General features: G+C 39.8%; 3 protein-coding genes across 3 annotated transcripts; all 3 read right to left on the reverse strand.

The window, feature by feature from the left end:
• Positions 1-2,485: 2,485 nt before the first annotated feature.
• LOC306828918 (transmembrane protein 182-like) lies at positions 2,486-7,013 on the reverse strand. Its single transcript, XM_079351665.1, has 5 exons — positions 6,791-7,013; positions 5,420-5,543; positions 4,923-5,021; positions 3,367-3,504; positions 2,486-3,046 (listed from the first exon to the last, which is right to left on the reverse strand). The coding sequence occupies exons 1-5, from the start codon at positions 6,962-6,964 to the stop codon at positions 2,826-2,828; spliced, it is 756 nt and encodes a 251-aa protein (XP_079207791.1). The 5' UTR covers positions 6,965-7,013; the 3' UTR covers positions 2,486-2,825.
• A 387-nt stretch (positions 7,014-7,400) lies between these two features.
• On the reverse strand, positions 7,401-14,349 carry LOC306829448 (sodium/hydrogen exchanger 2-like; the record flags this gene model as incomplete). The annotated part of the gene is made up of 13 exons (XM_079352489.1): positions 7,401-7,839; positions 8,626-8,689; positions 9,093-9,197; positions 9,307-9,403; positions 9,744-9,878; positions 10,084-10,154; positions 11,703-11,792; positions 11,875-12,071; positions 12,158-12,375; positions 12,459-12,709; positions 12,792-13,032; positions 13,527-13,749; positions 14,109-14,349. 13 exons carry the CDS (start codon positions 14,347-14,349, stop codon positions 7,652-7,654), a joined length of 2,121 nt encoding a protein of 706 aa, XP_079208615.1. The 3' UTR covers positions 7,401-7,651.
• A 1,829-nt stretch (positions 14,350-16,178) lies between these two features.
• On the reverse strand, positions 16,179-17,683 carry LOC306828917 (uncharacterized protein). The gene is made up of 2 exons (XM_079351664.1): positions 17,466-17,683; positions 16,179-17,274 (listed from the first exon to the last, which is right to left on the reverse strand). Exons 1-2 carry the CDS (start codon positions 17,632-17,634, stop codon positions 16,586-16,588), a joined length of 858 nt encoding a protein of 285 aa, XP_079207790.1. The 5' UTR covers positions 17,635-17,683; the 3' UTR covers positions 16,179-16,585.
• Between the last annotated feature and the right edge of the window lie 3,271 nt (positions 17,684-20,954).

Consider the following 20,954-nt stretch of genomic DNA (forward strand, 5'->3'; position numbering starts at 1 on the left):
AAATGTAATTCTGATGAAAGATATGTTTTCATTTCTTTTAGATAAATTAGGAGTACTTATGATTGATTAATTTTTACAATCGAGAGAATTGATTGAGAGAATCTTACAATCTGTAACAATTTGGCCGTCTGGCAATAAGTCACACGGCCCTCAAAGAGCCCAGCCAGGTGTAGAGTCAGTGTGCTGCGAGGTAATGGTGCTGACTAATCTACAGTACCAGTGTGTGTTACAACTAATGATTACATCTGATGTTCGTTGCTTACATTTCCCTTTTTTCCTGTCAAATGTCCACTGTCACTTTAACTTCAGTCAGTGCTGGTACTTCGATGGGCCCTCGCTTCAGTGCTATTATTCCTGTTTGTGTAATAATCAATAGTTTGAACTGCACTTTATTAGCAGAAGAAAGCTCACTTACTTTTTTGATTTTATGAGTACAACATTTTACTGTTCATGTCAGGCTGTTTACACATTTATAGTCTGTTGTTAATTGATTATGAACACAAATGGATATGAATATTTCTCATATCATTTAAACAATGTTTTGATTTTCAGCATGATACAGATTTAAAGTCTCCTCAGAAAAGACTGGATTTGTAAATGATGCATTGTTAAATGAAGTAAATTACAAAAGTTGAAGTTGTTATTATTATATTTTCTTTAAACATATAATAACATAATATATTTAATTTAATTTAATAACATTATTTATTTTATTTATTTTATGTAACTGCTCAGATTTTTTTTTCCTTTTGTGTTTTGTTCGTTTGTGTTTTTTGGCAGGTTTTGCTGATATTAAATATGATCATAAGGTTTGTAAGTCTGTGATACCAGAAATATTCTTCTTGAGATAAATGTTCATACATAACATTTACATAACATTAACTTAATGTGCTGTAACTTGTTGATAAAAACAATCATTAAAGTATAATCCATCATACATTGACCCTGTTCTCCCAACGTTTCACATAAGACAGCAACATCCTGCCCTGTCTGCATTTGCTTCCTGGCTTGGTCGACAGTAGGCGGAGTCAGGAGGGCCAACTGGGTACGCCTGAGTCCATCAGGACTCGGCTTCCACTACGTATCTCTTCTCTTTTCGTCCCAGAGCCTCCACCAGCTGCTTTGCTTTTTGTTTGCACTTCACAACACTACACTCATCTCTACATTGCACTCCCTGTGAACCCTGTGTGTAATAACAACATTCTTTTGTCACTTACTTTGAGCCAGTTTGCGACACAGATAATACAAATAAGTTTTTTATGACTGTGATTTTGATTCAGAGATATCATCACCAACATAAAGAAACATACGTTACAACTCTTGAAACAATTACATAAAAGACCACAACTACACTTTAGAGGGTTAGAGGGTATCCTCTGACATCACAGGCAACAGAGTAAACCCAGTTGACCAATGGCATTTAATGGCTATGGTGCTGTCTTACAGTGTTACACCCTTATGTATACTTTCCTACAGAAGTCACACAGGGTCAGCTGTGTGTGTGTGTGTGTGTGTGTGTGTGTGTGTAGGTGTGTGTGCGTGTGTGTTTAGGTGTGTGTGTGTAGTAAATATACACTACATTCACCATCTCTGTGGTGGTCAGGATAGTTTTATCATCACAAGTGCATGTGTTTGTGACTGAACATTGTTATGTGTTTGATGAATTAGTTCTTTGAAGCAACCTCCCCCTACACTCCTGCTCGTCAGTAAAGCAGAGGAAAGCTGATATGTGTGATTGAGAGTCCTCCCGCTTGTCTCCACACGCTGCCCATTCATACCCATGAAAAAGGAGATTGATCTAACATTGTGGCCGTTGTGATGCTATCGCAAGTCTCTGCTTCCATTCGGATAACAGCGAAGAAAGGATAGAATGGGTCTTTTTGTTTCTGCGTGCAATGGATGATTGTCAGATTATGTATTAGAGTAGGGGTGTCTGAATTTCTGACATTAAAGTCCTGTAAGCATTTAAAAAAAAAGCCGTTTGAGGCAGAAAAGTGAAAGCATTAGGATTTCATCAAGGGAGTGAAATGTGATGGGGAGGAGGCAGGTGGCTGGCCTGCTATACACCAACCAAACCCACAAACAGCTGTTCATTTCTCAAAGCCCCCTTGTGCCCCCCTACAAGCTTCAATTCACTCTCTATCCCCCCCTATATCCAACCCGCTCCTGTTCCACCCCCTCCCCCACCCTCAATCAAACCTACTCTTTCTGTCTCGAGTCCATCCCGCCAGTCATTCCTCCTACCTCACTCTGCTCCAGCTAGCTTACTTTGATCACGTGCCAAAATCAGGACAGGGGACACAGCTGGTTCATCCATACATTTCTCATCTTCTAAGTCCAAGTTGCCTTTGGATCAGGCTTCGATTAACCACGAGCTGGATGACTGAGAACCTACACAGACATTTCTCAGCTTCTTCTCGATAAACTAAGCAGTACTAATAGATACAAAATGAAGGAGAATGACAACATGTATGCAATTCAGTGGAATAATATTTTATACCATTGTTACAAAAATAGTCTCCTTAAATCCTGTATAGTACAATTCATCAATTTAAATCTGACAGTGATTCATTGTGGCATTTCTATCTGTAATGATTTATGATATAAAAAAGAAGAAGACATTTATAGAAACATAATTAATTAAGTGTCTAATTAAGCACGAACAAGTGTCTCTAAATGCATGCAACTAGACACCCAAAAGGTGGTGCTGTGATATCGATCATGTCGTTACAGACAGTATTTACATCCCACAAATGTGCAGCTGAGTCCCCGTGCAGGACATAAAAAGGTCAGTCTTTTCTTAACCCACAGGGCAAGTGGAAGGCTCACTTGCAGGCTTGCAACGCACGGGCCACCAGCATGAAGATCATCCCAGAGATGAGCTCCAGAGGCACGCCAGCAGCTGCTACCATGAATGACAGACCATAGAGGACTGAAACATTTGCATTCGGGCAGGCCTCTCCTCTCTCCTGCAGGATGTAGCGCCTCACCTCCGTCACCTCCATCCACAGGACGAAGAGCAGAAGAAAGAACAGGAACAAGCAAGCTGGAGAGCGACAGAGAGAGTATCAGTGAGACTCAGAGACTATCTGCTGTAACACCAAAGGCATGCAGCTACCCATCTCTCCTGTTACCACGGTAGCACTGTTTAAATCTACTGTTGTTGTAGAGACAGTTTGTCGAGTGACGTCTGCTGCTCTGCGTGTTGGATATGTGTTTGTCATGTGACAGGTATTAACAGCTGACAGCAGCAATGTGTGCGGCATGTGTTTGTGTCTGTAAAGTCACATATATCCCTGGCAGCACATTTCACTCTGCAGATGAACAACGTTAACTCCACCCATGCACACGTAGGCTATATTTTACCGGCGGCAATAAGGAAAGCACCACCCAGCTTGTAGAGCTTGTGGCTGATGAAGGGAACACCACAGACCAAGAGGAAGCCTCCAGTGAGAGCTGCAACCAGGCCAAGGATTATCAGCACGGTCCAGAAACCACGAAACACTGCAGAAGAAAAAACCAGGACGCTATCAGAACACTAAGTTTTCTACAAAGACAACTGTAGCACAGTACTTTTTTGTATCAATATAATATGTTCCTTTTTTTTGGATGATTTAAGGAATTTTAACACTCTACAGGAAATGATATTGAACAATACAAAAATAGTTACGTGAAGAACTTTCTTAGGTTTTAGGCCAGAAGAAAGTCTGAAGTATTGGAGTAGCCTACTTTTTTAATCTTAACCTTAATAAAGGTATTTAACAGAAGATAAACACTGGACTCTTAGTTGGATGAATGACGAACAGTATTATTTGTGAATCTGTGGTCATAAGAGGGGACAGTAGGTATAATTTTTCACTTTCAGAAAGATCCTGGCAAGCTGTATATCTTCACCTCCATGTTGTTTTTCCAGGCTCGGCTAATAGCATATACAATTAGCAAGATTCAAAGACTTCTTTGTCACGATTTAAGATATCAATCTGTGCTCCATTGGCTCTGTGCTCCCTCAAAAGCCACGCCCCTCACTTACATGCACTAGCGCCATTGGTCCAGAGGCGGATTTCAGCTCATGCTTTGAGTGTGGGCTCATGCATGCATGGGGTAGAGAGGCTTGATTGGTTTCTAGAACGTGCTGACAATGGTAAAAGTTTTTATGTCTTTAAAACTGATGACAGAATTTTTTCGTATCTTTTTCAGAGCATATGAATTATTATTATAATCTTCCTTGCCGTTATTATAAATGTGTAAAAAGACAAAAAAAATGGATCTCTCAAGATTCTTATATGCTGACAGAGTACTTGAGTATATTTCGGGAACATACTACAACAGTACACCAATATACCCTGCCTCAGTGTACCCACACCACCTACATCAGCTGGGATAAACATACAATACCTCAGTGGTGTAGGTTACTGAGTGATTAGGAGTATTGGCAGAGGGAAAAGTGTGTGTATCGATAGCCTGTATGTGTCAGAGTGTGTGTTGGTGTGTGTGCTGCCTGCAATCCTGTCTCAGCATCACTTTCAGTCAACATAATGGCCGGCTGAGAGCTGGAGCTCTGGCCTCCTAACAACTGACTGCACGCGGATATGGATTACATGTATCATCCATAAAATCAAAATGACGTGTTAAAAAAGTTACATAATTAAGAAGACCCTGAATCTTCTCACTGTTTGTGTTTGTTCATCGAAGAACTCGTCATAATTGTCCCTGTGAATATATGCAAATGTGGAATGTCAGATTGGTTAAATGTTTGTGAGAAAAGTATTGCTAAAAAAACATTTTTTTAATGAAGAAACAACATCAACATTGATGTCATGTTCAGTAAATATGATCCCCTTGTATCTATTTTACATGTTTTTGCTTTGGATTTTTCCCTTACGTTTGTCACTTGTTTGCTGGTACGTGAGTGAGTGCATTACCTGCTGTAGCATCATAGCTTGGATGAGGCACCTGTCCAAGTGCAACAGGCAGAGGGAAGAGGTAACCATGGATACAGACCTTGGATTCTGGCTGGTTTGCTAGGCACACACACACACACACACACACACACACACACACACACACACACACACACACAAATGTAGGCTTTATATATACAGTATATAAATATAGGGTGCGAACAAGCTTGAAAGGCTTCTTAAACCAGAAATGTACATGTAAAAAATATGATGTACTGTCAATGAAAGAAAACATGGAAATAAGAAACACAAGAAGTAAGATTACAGACAACTAAAACACATGCAAACACATTCTTCTTGTTCCCGACCTGTATATTTTATGTCAACTATCCAAATTATAGTCATTTTTCTTTCATACACTTGTTAAAATGGCGTGCAGACAGTCTTGACTTATGTCTAAGTTAAAGACATGCAGCACATTGGACTAGCCCCAAACAAAACTTTTTTTGCCTACATACTGAAGAGAGTGGCAAGGACTGCTTGTGCTGTGGGCTCCACCTGAAACACACACCGCCAGAAGAAGCCCTCGTGGTGCAGAGTTAGTGTTGGAGGAGAATCAGTGATAGTTTCCACTAATTGGATCTAAATGAGAAAAAGAGACAGACAGACCAGATCAGAAAAACTAAACAAAGAGATGGACACTTGAGTTTCTGCAGATGGATGAACCTTTCCGTCAGCTTTGCTCTGTGTGGTTCTGTACTCCGGCAGCGATATGGCATCAAACGTGGTTCTGATTATGGCCTGCTCGTTTGTGGGGTTTTCAGGGGGAACTTATAAAACACGCATGAGTGATACTCTCCATTTGCTTGTCAAAAATATGATTGATGGTGCTGAAAAACACACAGCAAGTTTAATCATCCTCTTTTATTGGAAATGAAAGACTTTGTTGTGCTGTGATGTTGGGGAGGAGTTCACGGGGGGATTAGCTTTAGAAGTACAGTATATCCCTTACTCTGCATTTTGTGAACTTTTATAACAACGTAGCACAGGAATAAACTAGAACCTGAAGGCGTTTTTCACATCTGCATAATTCACTGCCCATGAAAACAGTTGTCTGAAAGATGTAGTTTTGTAAAGTGTGATAAAATAACCATGGTGTTTTTTTTTGTTTTTGTTTTTATGACGGTAATGTAGACAAAAGTAACAAAGAAACCGTCCATCTTGCACCACCAGGGTAAAAGCCACGGTGATAGGGTGACCCTTTTTTGTCCAGATTGACTGAGATTCAGATTAACTGTTGAATGGATAATTCAACAGATGTGTTTGTTCACCACCTTATTGGCCTCTATGATCACTTGAAATAGTTTTACTCTTAGCAATACAAACTAGAAAACAAATTTAAAAGGTATTAAAAAAAAAGCATCGCTGTTTGTATTAGTATTACAATCCCAGTAACAATCCTAATTTGAATCCTTTGGCACACACTGAGCTGTGAAGTTTGAAAGACATGCACTTTTACCAGAAGTAGAGCACCTAATTTAGGTCTAGGATCGATTGTTTTGTGAACCAACCCCATATTACAATTACTTATTTAAAAGGAAATGTAAAGAAAAGGTCTTTACATCTATGTCCGTCATTTCTCTTTATCGGGCTTTGTAGAAATGTAAGACTTCCCACGTTTGAAATCTCTTTAAATATCCTCTAGTGCATGCAAGCCTCTTTCTACACGGCATGATCAGGTTCCTCTTTGATCTTTTTGTGGTTCTTACATTTGTTGTTTGAATGACAAAAGTTGCTTTGACTATTATGAACACCACTGTTAATTTTGACTGCAGGATTTGCTATATATGGTTGTGTTAGTGCACACACTGTGTACTTAAATGTCCTACCTCAGTCCCATTGGCATCTTTATCACCTGTCAGTGTTGTCTGTGTCGACCATGTATGTGGCCCACAGTTGTCACTGGCCACCAGCCAATAGTCTGTACCAAAAGCTACGAAGAAACACAGAGTCCCTAATACTCCGAATATGCCCCCCACCAACGTTGCTGCTCCCACCCTCATAATTCCAGTTTACAGCGCTCTTTGTCTTCAGGTCAGTTGATCCTCAGCTCCTCACTGGTGTCCACTGTTCAGCCCTCTGCCCAGCCCCAGTCCCAAAGCAAACAGGCTGCACCCCCAGACCACTCCCTGGCATGCTGGGAGCTGTAGGGAAAAGAAGCTTGAGTAACTGAGGGGGTCAGGCGTGGGGGGGGCAAGTTATTTTCGGAGGCAGTCAGACTATCCTAGTCAAATTACTGCGACTGTGCAGAGGCTTTATGAAGGAAACAAGGAGAGGCATGATTGGTCTGTGTGTGCTTATTAAATAGTGAGCATCAGCATTTATGACTGTAAGGTATTTCTGGGGTCGGTGTTACACTTGGAGCGTCACTTTGAAAATAAATTAGACCAGAGACGTAAATGACCCTCAAACCTCCAGCGAAGGTGTTTCAGAGGTAAATCAAGGAGCTTTATTGAAGCTGGCAACCACTCAGAACGATAAACCAGAGGGTGAATTATTTCATACATTTAACAGTTTTAATTGAAATACTGTCATGAAATTGCCAAAGTCTTTTATCAACCACTCTTAAAATCCATAACTCTATAGCTAATAAATATGGGGCATCCCTTTAAAGAGCCTGACTGAAATTACCCAACTCTGTGAATTCCTTGTAACTTTTCCTCCCTTCTTGTATTTTTTCAAGGTTCTCCTTATTGTTGCTTCTCATTCTCCAAAACAAAGCTGAGCTGTTTTTTCGTAGCTCCCCCCACAGATGCTTGGTGTGGTGGAGAGCTCTGCTCCTCTCTGGCAGCAGGAGAAGATGTTGGAATAGTTGTTTGAGCTGAAGCTGCGGGGACTGATGGTTCCTGGAGGACAGCCAGCGGGCTAATGGAGCACACTGCCAAAAGAAGACCAGCTAAGTCAGAGTAGTCAAACCTAAGCTGTCAAGGACATCGATCAGAAAGTACACAGAGACAAGAGGACAACCTGCCGTGGTGATTCTACATTCTGGTGTGGCTCGAGGAAAAAAAAAAATGTTATCAGCATTATTTTAAACATACTTTTACAACAGCAAAAAAGGGAAGTGGCAAAAAAAAAAGATGGCCAAAGTTTAAATTAGCCTTATTTTATAAATATAAAGAGCATTAAAAAACGTGTTTTCAAAATGTAAATATGCTAAAAGTCAATGAACAAACGCATCATGTAAAACTAGCTAAAGCAGCATCTGAGTGCTGTCAGATAGGGCCGCCTTAGGGAGGTTTCCCTCTGTCATTGCAAACTTTACACGTTTTAGCTCCTTCTGTGGTTTAAACTTTGTCATCCTCAGGGGGCCCCCTTCTGGCCTGGGGCCCCAAGCAGATTTCTGTCTTGCCAATTGACAAGCAGCGCCTCTGACAACCTGAAGACATGTGTCTGTGTTTTCACCTGCTTTCTCCAACAGCAGAAAGGTTGAAAGAAAATTGAAGAGTGTAGAGCAGAATTTAAATTGTGTACAAAAAAATTGTCTGGAATCACTTTAAATGTTATGTCTTGTTTCTCTTTTCACAGCAGTTTCTTAAAAATGGACACACAAACATCACAACATGAATGTTTCTTTGGGAGCTTTGTGATAAAAAACAGATGGAGAATCGACATATTTTGTGTACTTGATGTTTGTTTGGACATGAATTAACAGTAACTTCACCTGTGTGACACCTGCTGAGTCCCTTTCTTGCTCTTTGTGAGTCACTGAACTCTGCATCCTCCGCCTGCCACAATAAAAGCACACATTAAAACACATCATAGAGTGGAGCTAAGATTTTACATCCTATTAGAAGTTGTTTCGATTACATCGATTGGATGAATAAATTGAACTTGAAACCATCCTACCTTTTCAAGAGTGACACTCAAATCCTGTCACGAACATATATTATTTTTCATTGAGTGCTATCATGAAAATAAAGCATAGAAATAAGCCCAACATGACATACCTAAAGGGAATTTAAGGTTGCTTATTTTGCCCAATAGATGAAAATGGAATTCCACATTGTTTAGCTAAAGACTCTAAAATAGAATTATCATAATTTATCTTTTTATTTAATAAAATAAGTGAATTAAATGTGGAATATAATGACTGGCACACATGTATACTTGTAAGTGTACATATAGCACCTGTGTGAAGGTGTATCTCTCTCCCAGACTCTGGTGTCTTTGTAGGGACTTCCTCACTCTGTTAGCATCCTGGTGCAAAGTGTGTCTGCTGTACGCTGGCGTCTGCTGGGGTGACAACACACACGAGTGCAAAGAAGTAAAGAGAAAGTGCATGACTGGCATACTAAGTTGTTCCACAATGATACACAATGCAAACCAAAGCTGTGAAGTTTACCTTGTTGTTAAAGTTTTGAAGGTTTCTGGACAGAATACGCCTGATGCTGTCCATCTCCTCTGGTAAGAGCGGCCGGCTGTGGGAACGAGTGTCCACTCTAAGAGTAAGAGAGTGAATATCTACTCAGCCAAAGATGGTGTCCTGAGGACTGACACATACCAATTTTCAGTAGCTTTATTTTCCAAATGTTGAGCATTAAGAAACTTGTGACATTATAAGGCGAACATTTTGCAGGTTTCTTCTTGTAAACAGATTACTGTAAACAGCAAAAAAGCTGGAAAGCATCCTCACAAACGTATTGTGATGAATCAGAGTCCAGCGTTATTGGCAATTCTTTTTTTATGGATTCAAAGTGTCAAAGAGAACTACTGTGATCATAATACTGCCTACATTAAAGTGTGGACCATGAGCGCTTCAAGAAGAGAATATGTTCTCACAGTGGTGGTGCCTCCTCGTCCCCTCTCTGCTCCCTTCTCTCCAGCTCCTGATAAACTCTGAGGATGCTGGAGCTAGCCTGATTATCCTCACGGATTAGGAAACGACGGAGGTACCTCCTGTTGAACTGCTCAAACCTTGAACACAAATACACAATCATCATGAACACAACAAACACAAATCAAATACATTTACAGTAGCCAGAGTCTCGAATGTGGACATGAGACTTTTGAATGTGGTATGTGCTGCCATCTACTGGAAATGTGAGTTAGAAATCTAAAGGGCAGAAGATGAGTTTGAAAAATGTAAAAAATGTAAAAAGGTAAAAAGTGAGAAACTAACTTATCTTTCCAGTAGTGCTGACCCCAGTAGCCAACCACATCCTCTATCCCTGCCAGCAGATGATCAATGAGCTGAAAGGAAGCAAAATGTAAGTATACCATGAATACATGAGTCAATCCAATCCTCTCTATGAAGTATTTCAAATGTGGAGCCTGTTCTTGTCCATGCTCAAAACATTCAAGAAAGAAGCAAAAGTTTGCACATTTCATGTTGGATTAAAGACGAAGTCACAAATAATGGTCGGTGTTCAATCACAGAGGCTACAGAGCAAGGTGAATGTTTGATTTCTTTTACAGAAAGACAAGTAAGCTACTTCATATTAGAGGTGTGTTAACGTGGAGGACATCATGTTGTATACTGAACCAAACATAAAAAGATAATAGAGAGTCATTTAATACCCCTTGTTATACTCTGGTGTGTAATGCTTTCGGTAAATAACACACACACACAATGTGTAACATAATGAGTCCAAAATCTGAAAATTAAATAAATGAACTGATGAACACTTTTGAATTAGATTATAAATAAAAGTAAAAGTCGAGGCGCACCGTGTTGTTCAGTGGATATTGTATTAAAAAAGAAAATGATTGTTCTGTGGTTAACAATCCTACCAAGTGATACATACGCTGACAAATAAACAATGTCCTTATAATAATAATGCACTCCTTAAATACTCAGCACCTCCCTTTCATTGGCATCTATGTAATAAATAAAGTAAGAATAATACTAATGATAATAAAGTTGATTTATAAGCACTTATCAAAACCAACGTCATAAAAGTGCTTTACAGAGTATAAAAATCCCAACAGTAAAAAACACAATAATAAACACAGATGACAAGCGTGAAACAACAACATAGCCATCAACCAATTAACAGAGAACTGAACAGGAATAACTGAGACAAAGATTGACTAAAGTTAAAACAAATAAAACAGGAGCAGAATCAGTGAGTTCCTTTGAATCTCTTCTTAATACCCGATGGGATGTCGTATTCATCTCAGTATTATTGTCCTTTGGTCTTCTTTTATCTTTTATCTTATTCTTGTATTATTCTGCTTCATGTTGATTTATTGCTTTTTACTGATCTCACCACCTTTTACTGCATCTTTTGCTTCTATCTTTTTATACGTCAGCAGTTTTTAATGTTTACTTTGTTTTAGCTTTTAACTCCCTCCTATGGTTTTACTCTCTTATTTCCTTTAAACACTCATTTATCTTCTCACAGCCTCAGTCCTTTTGGTCTCAACCTAAGTTGTTGGGTTTCTGTGCAGTTATTATGAGTTATTGTTTTCAAAAAGCTCTGTAACTTATTATAGAACATGATTAAGAGAAGGCCTTTCAATAAAAATGTGTTTTAAAAAGCAAATATTGAGATGTCCAGTCTGAGATCCTCCGGCAGGTCGTTCCACAGCCGAGGAGGTGGTGTGAACAGTTCTGCATGAGGATCTCAGGCTGCACACTGGCTGGACAGCACTTCAGATATATTCCTGCTATAAAAGTAAAAAGTAAAAGCTAAAAAGCTAAAAGTAAAAGTAATATGTTCTCTCTTCTTCGTCTTTGTTAAAAGTCTCACAGCTAAATTTTGCACAATTTGGAGATGACGTTAAACGATCTCTCACCCTGCTGTGGATCTCCTCACTGACAGTGGGCAGAGCTCTCTTCTTCCTCTTCACATCCAGCAGCTCTACGAGAGGCTTAATGGTCATCCCCTGAAGTCAAACAAACAAACTCAACAAACTAATAATAACTCAGCGAAGATAACTACAGGGACTCATTATTTCAAATACTTACCTGTACAAAGACAGTGAAGAGGATGACAACAATGGTCGTTGTAATGAAGAGTCGTTTCTTTGGGAAGTCATCTATCAGGAAGACGAGAGAGAAACAGATTGCCCCTCTCAGGCCTCCGTAGGCAATGATGAACTGGTCTCTAAAGGTCACAGTGTTCCTCCGCAGCTTGTTAACCACCGCAGTGAGCAGGAGAACACCTTCAGAGGGAGAAAATGTAATTATTTTAATCAAACTCCAAACCATTCCTGTAGATGGGCGGAGATCGTTCGAGTGCATACTGTACCTGTGGCCCTCCAGACCAGGCAGAGCAACAGAGTGGCACACACAAAGGGCCAGCTCCACATGTGCACGTCCTGTATTGTGGAAACACCCAGGAAGATGAAGATCAGGGTTTCACTCACACTGCTCCACATCTTCAGGAAGTACTGGATGCTGGTGTTGCTGCGCTCGGACACATTAGCCTCTACATACTGCTTCATGGTCACAGCACAAGTCACAATGCTGCAAGAAGATGAAAGATAGAGATACGAAAACACCATAAAATGTTGCTGGGGTACACATTACTAAAGGGATAAAGTGCTTACGCCATGATACCAGAAAGGTGGAGCATCTCTGAGGTCAGGTAGGACAGGTAAGAGTAGAGGAAGACGAAGAGCGGGGCAATGACCTGGGCTCTGGATGTGAACCGTGAGGTGAGGGCTGCCACAAGACCAAAGAAGAGGCCCACAAACAGGCCACCCAGGCCCACTACCACCACCCTACACCCTCCTAGCAGCACATCCAGCCCTGACACCGAGGGCAGGCGGAGAAAGGACTCAAACAACTTGTAGAGCACCTGAAAGAAAGATAATGTGCTATGATCAGAATATCGTTGTTTATTTAGTCTTGAGACGAGCCGATGACCTCCCTCCACTCACCACAGTAACGGCGTCATTGAGCAGAGACTCTCCAAAAACCAGGATATGAAGCTGATCATTCACGTGCATCTCCTGAAAGACAGAGAGCACGGCCACGGGATCGACAGCAGCGATCAGAGAGCCAAACAGCAGACAGTGAAGCAGAGACAAATCTCCCAGAGAGCTCTGGGCCAGAAGACACACACCGTACAGTGACAGGCCGATGCCGAGAACGTTCCATAAGGTTCCCAATACTGCATACCTGGAGATGTGCAAAACAGAGGCAGGAGAGGCAACTGTAATGATACTTAAGTCTTCAAATAGTAGTATCTTGTGTTTGTTTTTAATCCTCCACTGGTTACCATTATTCAGTTACTGATTAAAAACAATTAGTTGCAAAAACAACACTGATTCATTAATGCCTTTGTCTATATGAAAAACATACATCTAAACAGTTCCTGGTTTATGCATTAAACAGGTCTGAAACAGTTAAACATTAGCCAAAGAACTTAGCATCTGGATACCTGATGATGAATGTTAGTCAAACACAATCTTTACTCTCCATGTGTTTCTGTTTTGCTTTTTACACTGAATTCAAATGATTTTTCAGCTTTTTATAAGCTGTTTAAAAATCCAGTCGTGACTTTAATCTAAATCAAAACAAAAACTAACCCTGACCTTGAAACAAAAACCCTTACGTCTAACCCCCAAGCATAAACACCTTTATTAAAGTTGAATCATTTACTACAGACCAACCAGAGTATGGTGCCAAGGTTTTCAAAGAACAGCCTCCCTGGTAAGAAGTATCCTGCATCCAAGACGATTGGCGGGAGTAGAAAGAGGAAGAAAGCATCGGCACTGAGAGTCGGGGGAGCTGAGTGGCGAACACCGTAGATCACCCCTCCAACCAGGAGGCCCACCATGATGAGGAGACAGCTCTCTGGGACCACAGCTGGGACTCGACCTGACCAGTGAAAACCTGGAGGCCAGACACATTTGGGAACGACAAGGATTTGTTTTGTTTTAACTTCAGTGACGTTTTCTCTATTGTTCTACACAGACACGTATATGGTTTAATATTCTCTTCATAGCCTATTCTAAACATAAAGACAGTTTGAATAGGCCTTCATTCCCTCTTTATATTGTTTTACTCTCATCAGGATAATTTTGTATTAAACTAGAATGTTTTAAAAACGCAATTAACAGTTTTTAAATATTTTATAAACCGAACGGATTAGGTTACTCATACATTATTTGATAAAGATTCAGAGCAAACTTTTTTGTTAACTAAAACTTCTACAGTTGGCTTTTCATGTATGACCAGTAAAAAAAGCTTACCCAGCTTGGCCAGTGAGGCCAGCATGATCCACAGCACAATCTCAAAGGGAGCCTGCACATGGTGATAGTCCACGCTGAAAACCCTTAGAGCCAGCGGCAGATCCACAAACGGGCTGCCATCACTTCTGTTCAAGCCCAGCTCAGGGGGCAGGTTGTGGGGATGAGGGAGCTCAGCAGGAGGGGTGAGGGCCAGACATGCAGGCCAAACCAGGTAAAAAGAGAGAGTCCATATAGCAGCCATCTGGCAGCCATGCTGGGAGAACAGGAGAGAGAGAGGCAGGGAGAGAGAGTAGGACAGGGGTTTTAGAGATAGGGGGTGGGCTGGCAACACACACACACACACACACACACACACACACACACACACACACACACACACACACACACGCACACACACACACACACTAAAAACAACCTGACCAAAAACTCCTGCAGCCACTAATGTGCACAGGAATCCCTGACTTAGCACTGATATTCAACCAGCAACTGAGCATAACACACACAAAAACACACACACATTTTGAGCTCATGGCAACTCCCCAAATAATTAAACAATTTACAATAATAGTCTTCAGTTAACTTGTCGTTCTGTTATGTTATGTTACATATTCCCAAAATTCTCATCAAAGAATTTACATGAGGAAATAAAATTTCATGTTAAGTTAAATAATACTAAGTTTTAATGAAAAATAAATACAAAAATAAAGATGAATGTTTTCAACCATAAACAAACCTATCAGGTTATATTTGAAGGACTTCTGACCAAATTTATATATGAATGTATTCATATTTATTTTAAGTTTTTCAGTACTAAACCTTTTTTCATTTCATACGGCGGACCTGCACATATGAGATTCCCGTCAGTGAGGCCAAATCAAAAAACAGTTTTTAGATTCAGTTTACTCTAATACAGCCCCTGTGCCTTTTTATCTTTGCATGAGTCACAATGTGTGTCCATCTATTTAAACACAAATGTAAACGTACTGACAGTATATAATATTGTAATATATAGCTTTAAAATGGTGTGTATTGTCTGAGTTTGTACCAAAAAAATCTGAGGGAGGGCAGGTTCAGGGTGAAGGATGACAGACTGGGTTCAAAGTCACAGAAGGTTTTTTAGCATACTGTATGTCCATTGGCAGTCGGGTTATTTACTGGTGTGTTTAAGTCTGACACTAAATGGACTGTTTGCTAGATCAGAGAAAAGTTCATGGTTCATCTGTGATGCTCTACAGGTGGGTCAACAACAGACTGGCCGAGGTGTTCCTAACATAATCCTGGATGGATATTTTTTCATACATCAATGTCAATAGTACATTCATTTTTCAAAGCAGAAAACTGAAAATGTTCAATAAAAGGGGACATATTATAAAAAATACACTTTGACAGTGTTTTTGAACATGCATATGGGTAACCTGAGTATCTATCGACCCACAACATTTGAAATTAACCCCTCCAGTCCTTTGAATGTGGTCTGTATAAGTCTTACAACACAGAGAAAAATGCTCTCAATGCTTTCAAATTTTCTCAATTTGTGACATCACAGGTTGGATTCTGGTAAAAAAAAACAACAACAACAACAAAGAAAACAGACAGAATATATGACATGTACACTGAAGACAGAAGTTGACCAAGAATTTAATCCTGTGGTTATCTTTTTCTGGGAGCTCCTGAGCTCTCTTAGGTTCCTCGGGACGGTTGGTGAGGATTTTATTTTATTTTTTTAACAATGTGATATATTGGGTTCAACATGAAAAATTTGTTTTACTTTAAAGTAAAAGCCCAAGATTCCTCACCTTGGCTCTACATGTCAAGTCTATGTATCCAGATAAAATCTCGATCTAGATAAATTAAATCTCAAAATCTTACCCAGTCTGATGGCTCTTCATTGTTTAAAAGCATTGTTGGACAACAGAGAGCCTTTTATCGCCAGTAGAATCTGGGATACAGTAGTTCTTCCTCTTCTTTCAGCACATTATTATTTTGCAACAAAAAAATAAAAATAAAAGTCTTTGTCCTTTCAAACATCTATCATCAGAACAACTATAACAAATAAAGATTTCAAATATACACTTTGGAAACATCTGTATTTTATTTGATGAAGAAATCTTCTTTTTTACAGTCATCTATCTTATCTACAAAGCATCTTTAATGTGCAGTCACAGCTTACATTGGATCACAGTTTGCTTCAGTCTAATACATATCTTGCACACTCCCACTTATAATGTTAATACAATAAGTGCTGATGTATGTAAGGTCTATTTCGGTTGGTGTAGTCCCACAACCTTACAGCAGGTGGCAGATATGAGCGGGTAAACACGGCTTATTTTAATCAGAGAAACAAAGGCATTATGAAATAAAAAATATAAGCATGAACTGGTTCACTAAATTGTAAATAACTATGTTGGTATATTTGAAATGAAAGAAGAAGCAGAAAATTATCACTCCGTTCTTAAAGGATGTTTGCACAAGTGCACTTACTGCAGATATGTATTGTCAGGCTCTGAAATCCTCAGGAAAGGGGAACTGAAGTTGGACGAGCAGGGTGCTAAGGTCTGGGTGCTAAGATAACTTATTTTCTTGCCGCTGTCTCCTCCAGATCCTCTTTCCAGAGTGACCTCCAGTGAGTCGGGCCCCTGCTGCTGGCTGCTGGGCTGTGGAGGAGGCACCAGGCCGTGTAGGAGGCTGTTCCCAAGGTGGGAGTTACATCGAGCCAAGTTGTCAGTCAAATGCTGCAAGTACACCTCCTCCAGCTGTTTGTCCAGAAGTCCATTCAGCACTGAGTTAGACATGGGCTCCAATGCCGATTCCGGCTGATCCAAGCTGATGTTCACACTGTTCCCCATAACTAGATAACCCTGGTCAGGTATGGATGGCACAAGCTTTTGGGCCTCCAATTTGGCTGCCCATTCTGGCTGATTTGAGGCATCAGGCACACGATCTTGGGTGATGATGGCTCTCAGTTGATTGTTTGAGATGCGGCCTGAGTCAGCCACCTGCAGGTCCGGATATTGTTCAAGGAGGCTACAATCATCTAGGCAAACTACGAAGTCAGGGTCTAGTGCACGGAAAAGTGAAGAGCCAGGGATTGAGAGGCCTACAGGACCTTGAGGAATCACTTTTAGGCTCTGGAATTGGTTGGAATCTGTTTGCTCCTGGTTAAGACCTAAAAAAAGAAAAGAATGCAGAGGCATTCAATTTTAAATTTTCTTGGTTGTCAGAGTAAAAAACAATTCTAGTAAAAGGGGAAGTGAGGAATTTTCACATTGTTAAGTTATGGTTATAACATGAGACCAAGTGCAAAGATCTAAAACTGTCACTTTATCAGACAGTATAACATTTAACAAGGCTGTTTACCTGATTCAGTCGACTCAGCCTGCTGGTCTATGGAGCTTGACTCTGAGACGGTGCAACTTAATGGATCCGTTAAATGGTTGTGCGTCTCCGAGGTCTTCAGCTTGGAGTCTGAGACAAACTTTCTCTCCTCTCTGAAATGCAGGACTCTGAGGAAACCTTCAGCTAACATGGTTCAGACCCACTTTGTTTTCCTTGTCAATTTATTTGAGCCCACTGTAATCCGTATGATCGTCTGTCTGAAGCAAAATGGCACTAAGTTTCTTCGCATGCTAAAGTCAAGTTTTACTGGCTGGTTTCACTTCTGCAACTGAGAACTGGCCCCTCCACCCCAACAGATGCACTTCCTTTATTGATCTTTGCTGAGAATCAGTGTTTACAGAAAAGAGAACAGTAAGAATTCCCCTCAACGGCTACAACAATTATCAATATAAGCCTTACATCTATCATGATCATAAATATCAAAGTGAATCTAAGAGCTGCAATCGTTATGGGGACAGCGTTCTATGAACGACCCCTCCTCCCGACTCTTCCTGCTACAGCAATTATTCAACTTCAACCTGTATAATTAACATAATCAGCCCTCTGTCTGGTAATATTAGACATATCAGTCTATATTGAGACTAAAGTTGTTTCTTGCAATACTACTCATACTTTACCATTAATACTGTAATTGTAGCTATACACTTATCTTATTCTTTGTTGTTGTTGCTCTGTTTGTCTCTGTCCTTCTTTCTATGTCTCCATCTAAACCACTTTCCAAGCCCGACTCAGTTTCAGAAGACTGCTGTTCATCATGAGTCTGGTTCTGCTCAAGGTTTCTGCCTCTTAAAGAAAGTTTTCCATGCCACTGTAACTTTGCTAAATGGTGCTTTTTGCTTTGCTCATCATGGATTAATGTTGGGTATTGGTAGATAATATAACAAAGAGTAAGGTCTTTTACCTGCTCTGTTTGTCTTAAGACAACTTTTATTCTAAATTGACACTTGGAAATGGGATAGAGGGAGACGCAGTGATTCAACGTACAAAAAATAAATAAATAATCTCAAAAGCTATTTAAAGAATCCCAACTGAATGTACAAAAGACACAGTTTTACATTGAGTGAATACATAATAGATGCCTATTTGGAAAAAAAAAAACATTTGACAGACAAACCAAACAGGAAAAGGACAAACAGGATAAAACCATACAAACAGGACAAATGGGCAAAAAACAGACTAAAAGGACAAATGGCACAAAGACAGATGTATGAGAGAATCCAGGGAAAAAAATGTAGGGTCTTACTGATTTATCTATTGAGAGTATTGCAACATTACGGGATGCTGTAGCATTAGAAAAAAACAATGTTTATGAATAGTAAAACCATATAAAAACGAAAAAAAAGAATTACATTTAAAAAACAGCAGTAAAGGACAAAAAAATAGTACATACATGTTAAATCAAACAAATGATAATTAAACAAACTTTATACAGTATAATGATATGAGGAGTACAGTAGGAACTGTTTGTGGAGATAAATAGGAGTCAGCGTTGAAGATTTAGCAAAAAGAAGGACCAGATAATGCCAGATTATTTTTCAAAGATGCTGTCAGTTTTTCGAGGTTTGAGTGTTTTATGCTGAGCCAGTGGAGTTTGTTGATTCTGTCTTTCCGGTTTCAATTCAAAAAAACTTTATTTTTCCAATCAAGGGCGTAATTCAAGGGCGCACAGAGCAGCAGATAACAACAGTGCAACTATACTAAACAATTAACCAATCAACAAAGAATAAAGTGTTTAAGAAGAATAAGTGTCAGGGTGTTAGTACAGGTTAGAATACAATCACAGAGTTAGTTACGAAGAACAGCAGACAGTAAAGTGTCTCGATGTTAGTACAAGTTAAAAAATACAAGTCACAGAGTTAGATTCAGAGGACAGCGACGACGTGAGATGTAAAAGGGCATGCATGTAAACAGATGAAAGCAGACATGTGAACAGATGTATATGATGTAAACAGACTTGCATTAGACTATTGAAACAGATGTAAACAGAACTGTAGTGCCAGAGAAGATATAAGTGGACAGTGATCGGACTAAGATGTAATCAGACATAATGCATATATGTAAAGTAGTAATGAACAGACGTTACAGAATCATAGTGAAGTAATAGAGTATAAATATAATATTTAACTATAAAGCTATATGCAGCTCGTGAATCATAAAGTGATAGTGGTGCATGGCAGGAAACAACAGTCTAAATATATACTAGCTCTGTATAAACCACATGAATACTGAAAAATAAAGTGACCATAGTGCTATGATGGATACGATATAAGATCTGATATCAGACAGAATAAGTGGATAGTGCATAAAGACCATAAATAAATGTATTATTATTATTATAAATAAGCATACTTAACAGAATAAAGTGGCAAGGCAAGTTTAGCACATATATAAATGTATTATTATTATTATAAATTATAAATGTATTATTATTATTATAAATAAGCATACTTAACAGAATAAAGTGGCAAGGCAAGTTTAGCACATTTCAGTTCTGTTTTATTTATTTCCTGGTGTTGTGTTACTTTGTGTCCTCATGTCTTTCTCTGTTGTCTTTAATATTGTTGCCTGTTTTACTTGTGTGTTAAAGTTTCTTAGTTCAGTCTTTAGTGTTTCCTGAGTTTTAAGTTGTAGTTCTGGTCTTCAGTGTTTTCATGTTTTACTGTGTAGTTTTCAGTGTTCCCTCCTCTCGTGATTACCCTGATTGTCCTCACCTGTCTCATTAGTCTCACCTATGTCTGAGGTGACCCCTGTCTATTTAGTGTGTTTTCTTACCCTCTTGTCGGTTCATTGTTTTTTGTCTGTGTTAGGTGTTGGATGTTTCTCCGTGTTCTCTGCTCCCTGGATTTACTACTCATGGTTTTTTTGACGAAGTTTGTGACTAGTAAGTTTTTGCTTGTGTTTTTTGCCTTTTTAGTAAAAATAAATTATTTTTGTTTATTCTGCAATTGGGTCCTCCCTCGTTTTCTATCCACACTTGTAATTGTGACAGAATGAATTGACCAACAATGGACCGAGCAGATTGTTTTTGGTTAAATAACAAACCTTCTCCCTGGGAGGGGACATGGCTTGCCTTTTTCCCGGGTGCAATAAGTAGGAGGAGGCAAGGTCGGGTTACACAATGTCCTGACTTCATATCCTCTTTTGCTCTGGTGGACTTTTTGATGGACCTTTACTTGGAGCCAGAAGGCTCCACAAAGTCTAAGCTCAGGCTTCAGTCCGAGTCCAGGCCTCAAACCAAGCCTCAACCCAATACTTAGCTCAAGTTTACTGTACCCGTTCCTGCAGAGTGTCATCTGCTTCCTGTACCTGTTCCTGCAAAACACTGTCTGCTTCCTGTCCCCATTCCTGTAGAGCGCTGTCTGCCACTAGTTTTGGCAGAGCGCTGTCTGCTTCCTGTCCCAGGTTCTGCAGAGCACCGTCAGCTTCCTGTCCCCGTTCATGCAGAGCGCC

This window comes from Symphodus melops (genome assembly GCF_947650265.1).
Source record: "Symphodus melops genome assembly, chromosome: 9".
In the NCBI taxonomy this organism is placed as follows: domain Eukaryota; kingdom Metazoa; phylum Chordata; class Actinopteri; order Labriformes; family Labridae; genus Symphodus; species Symphodus melops.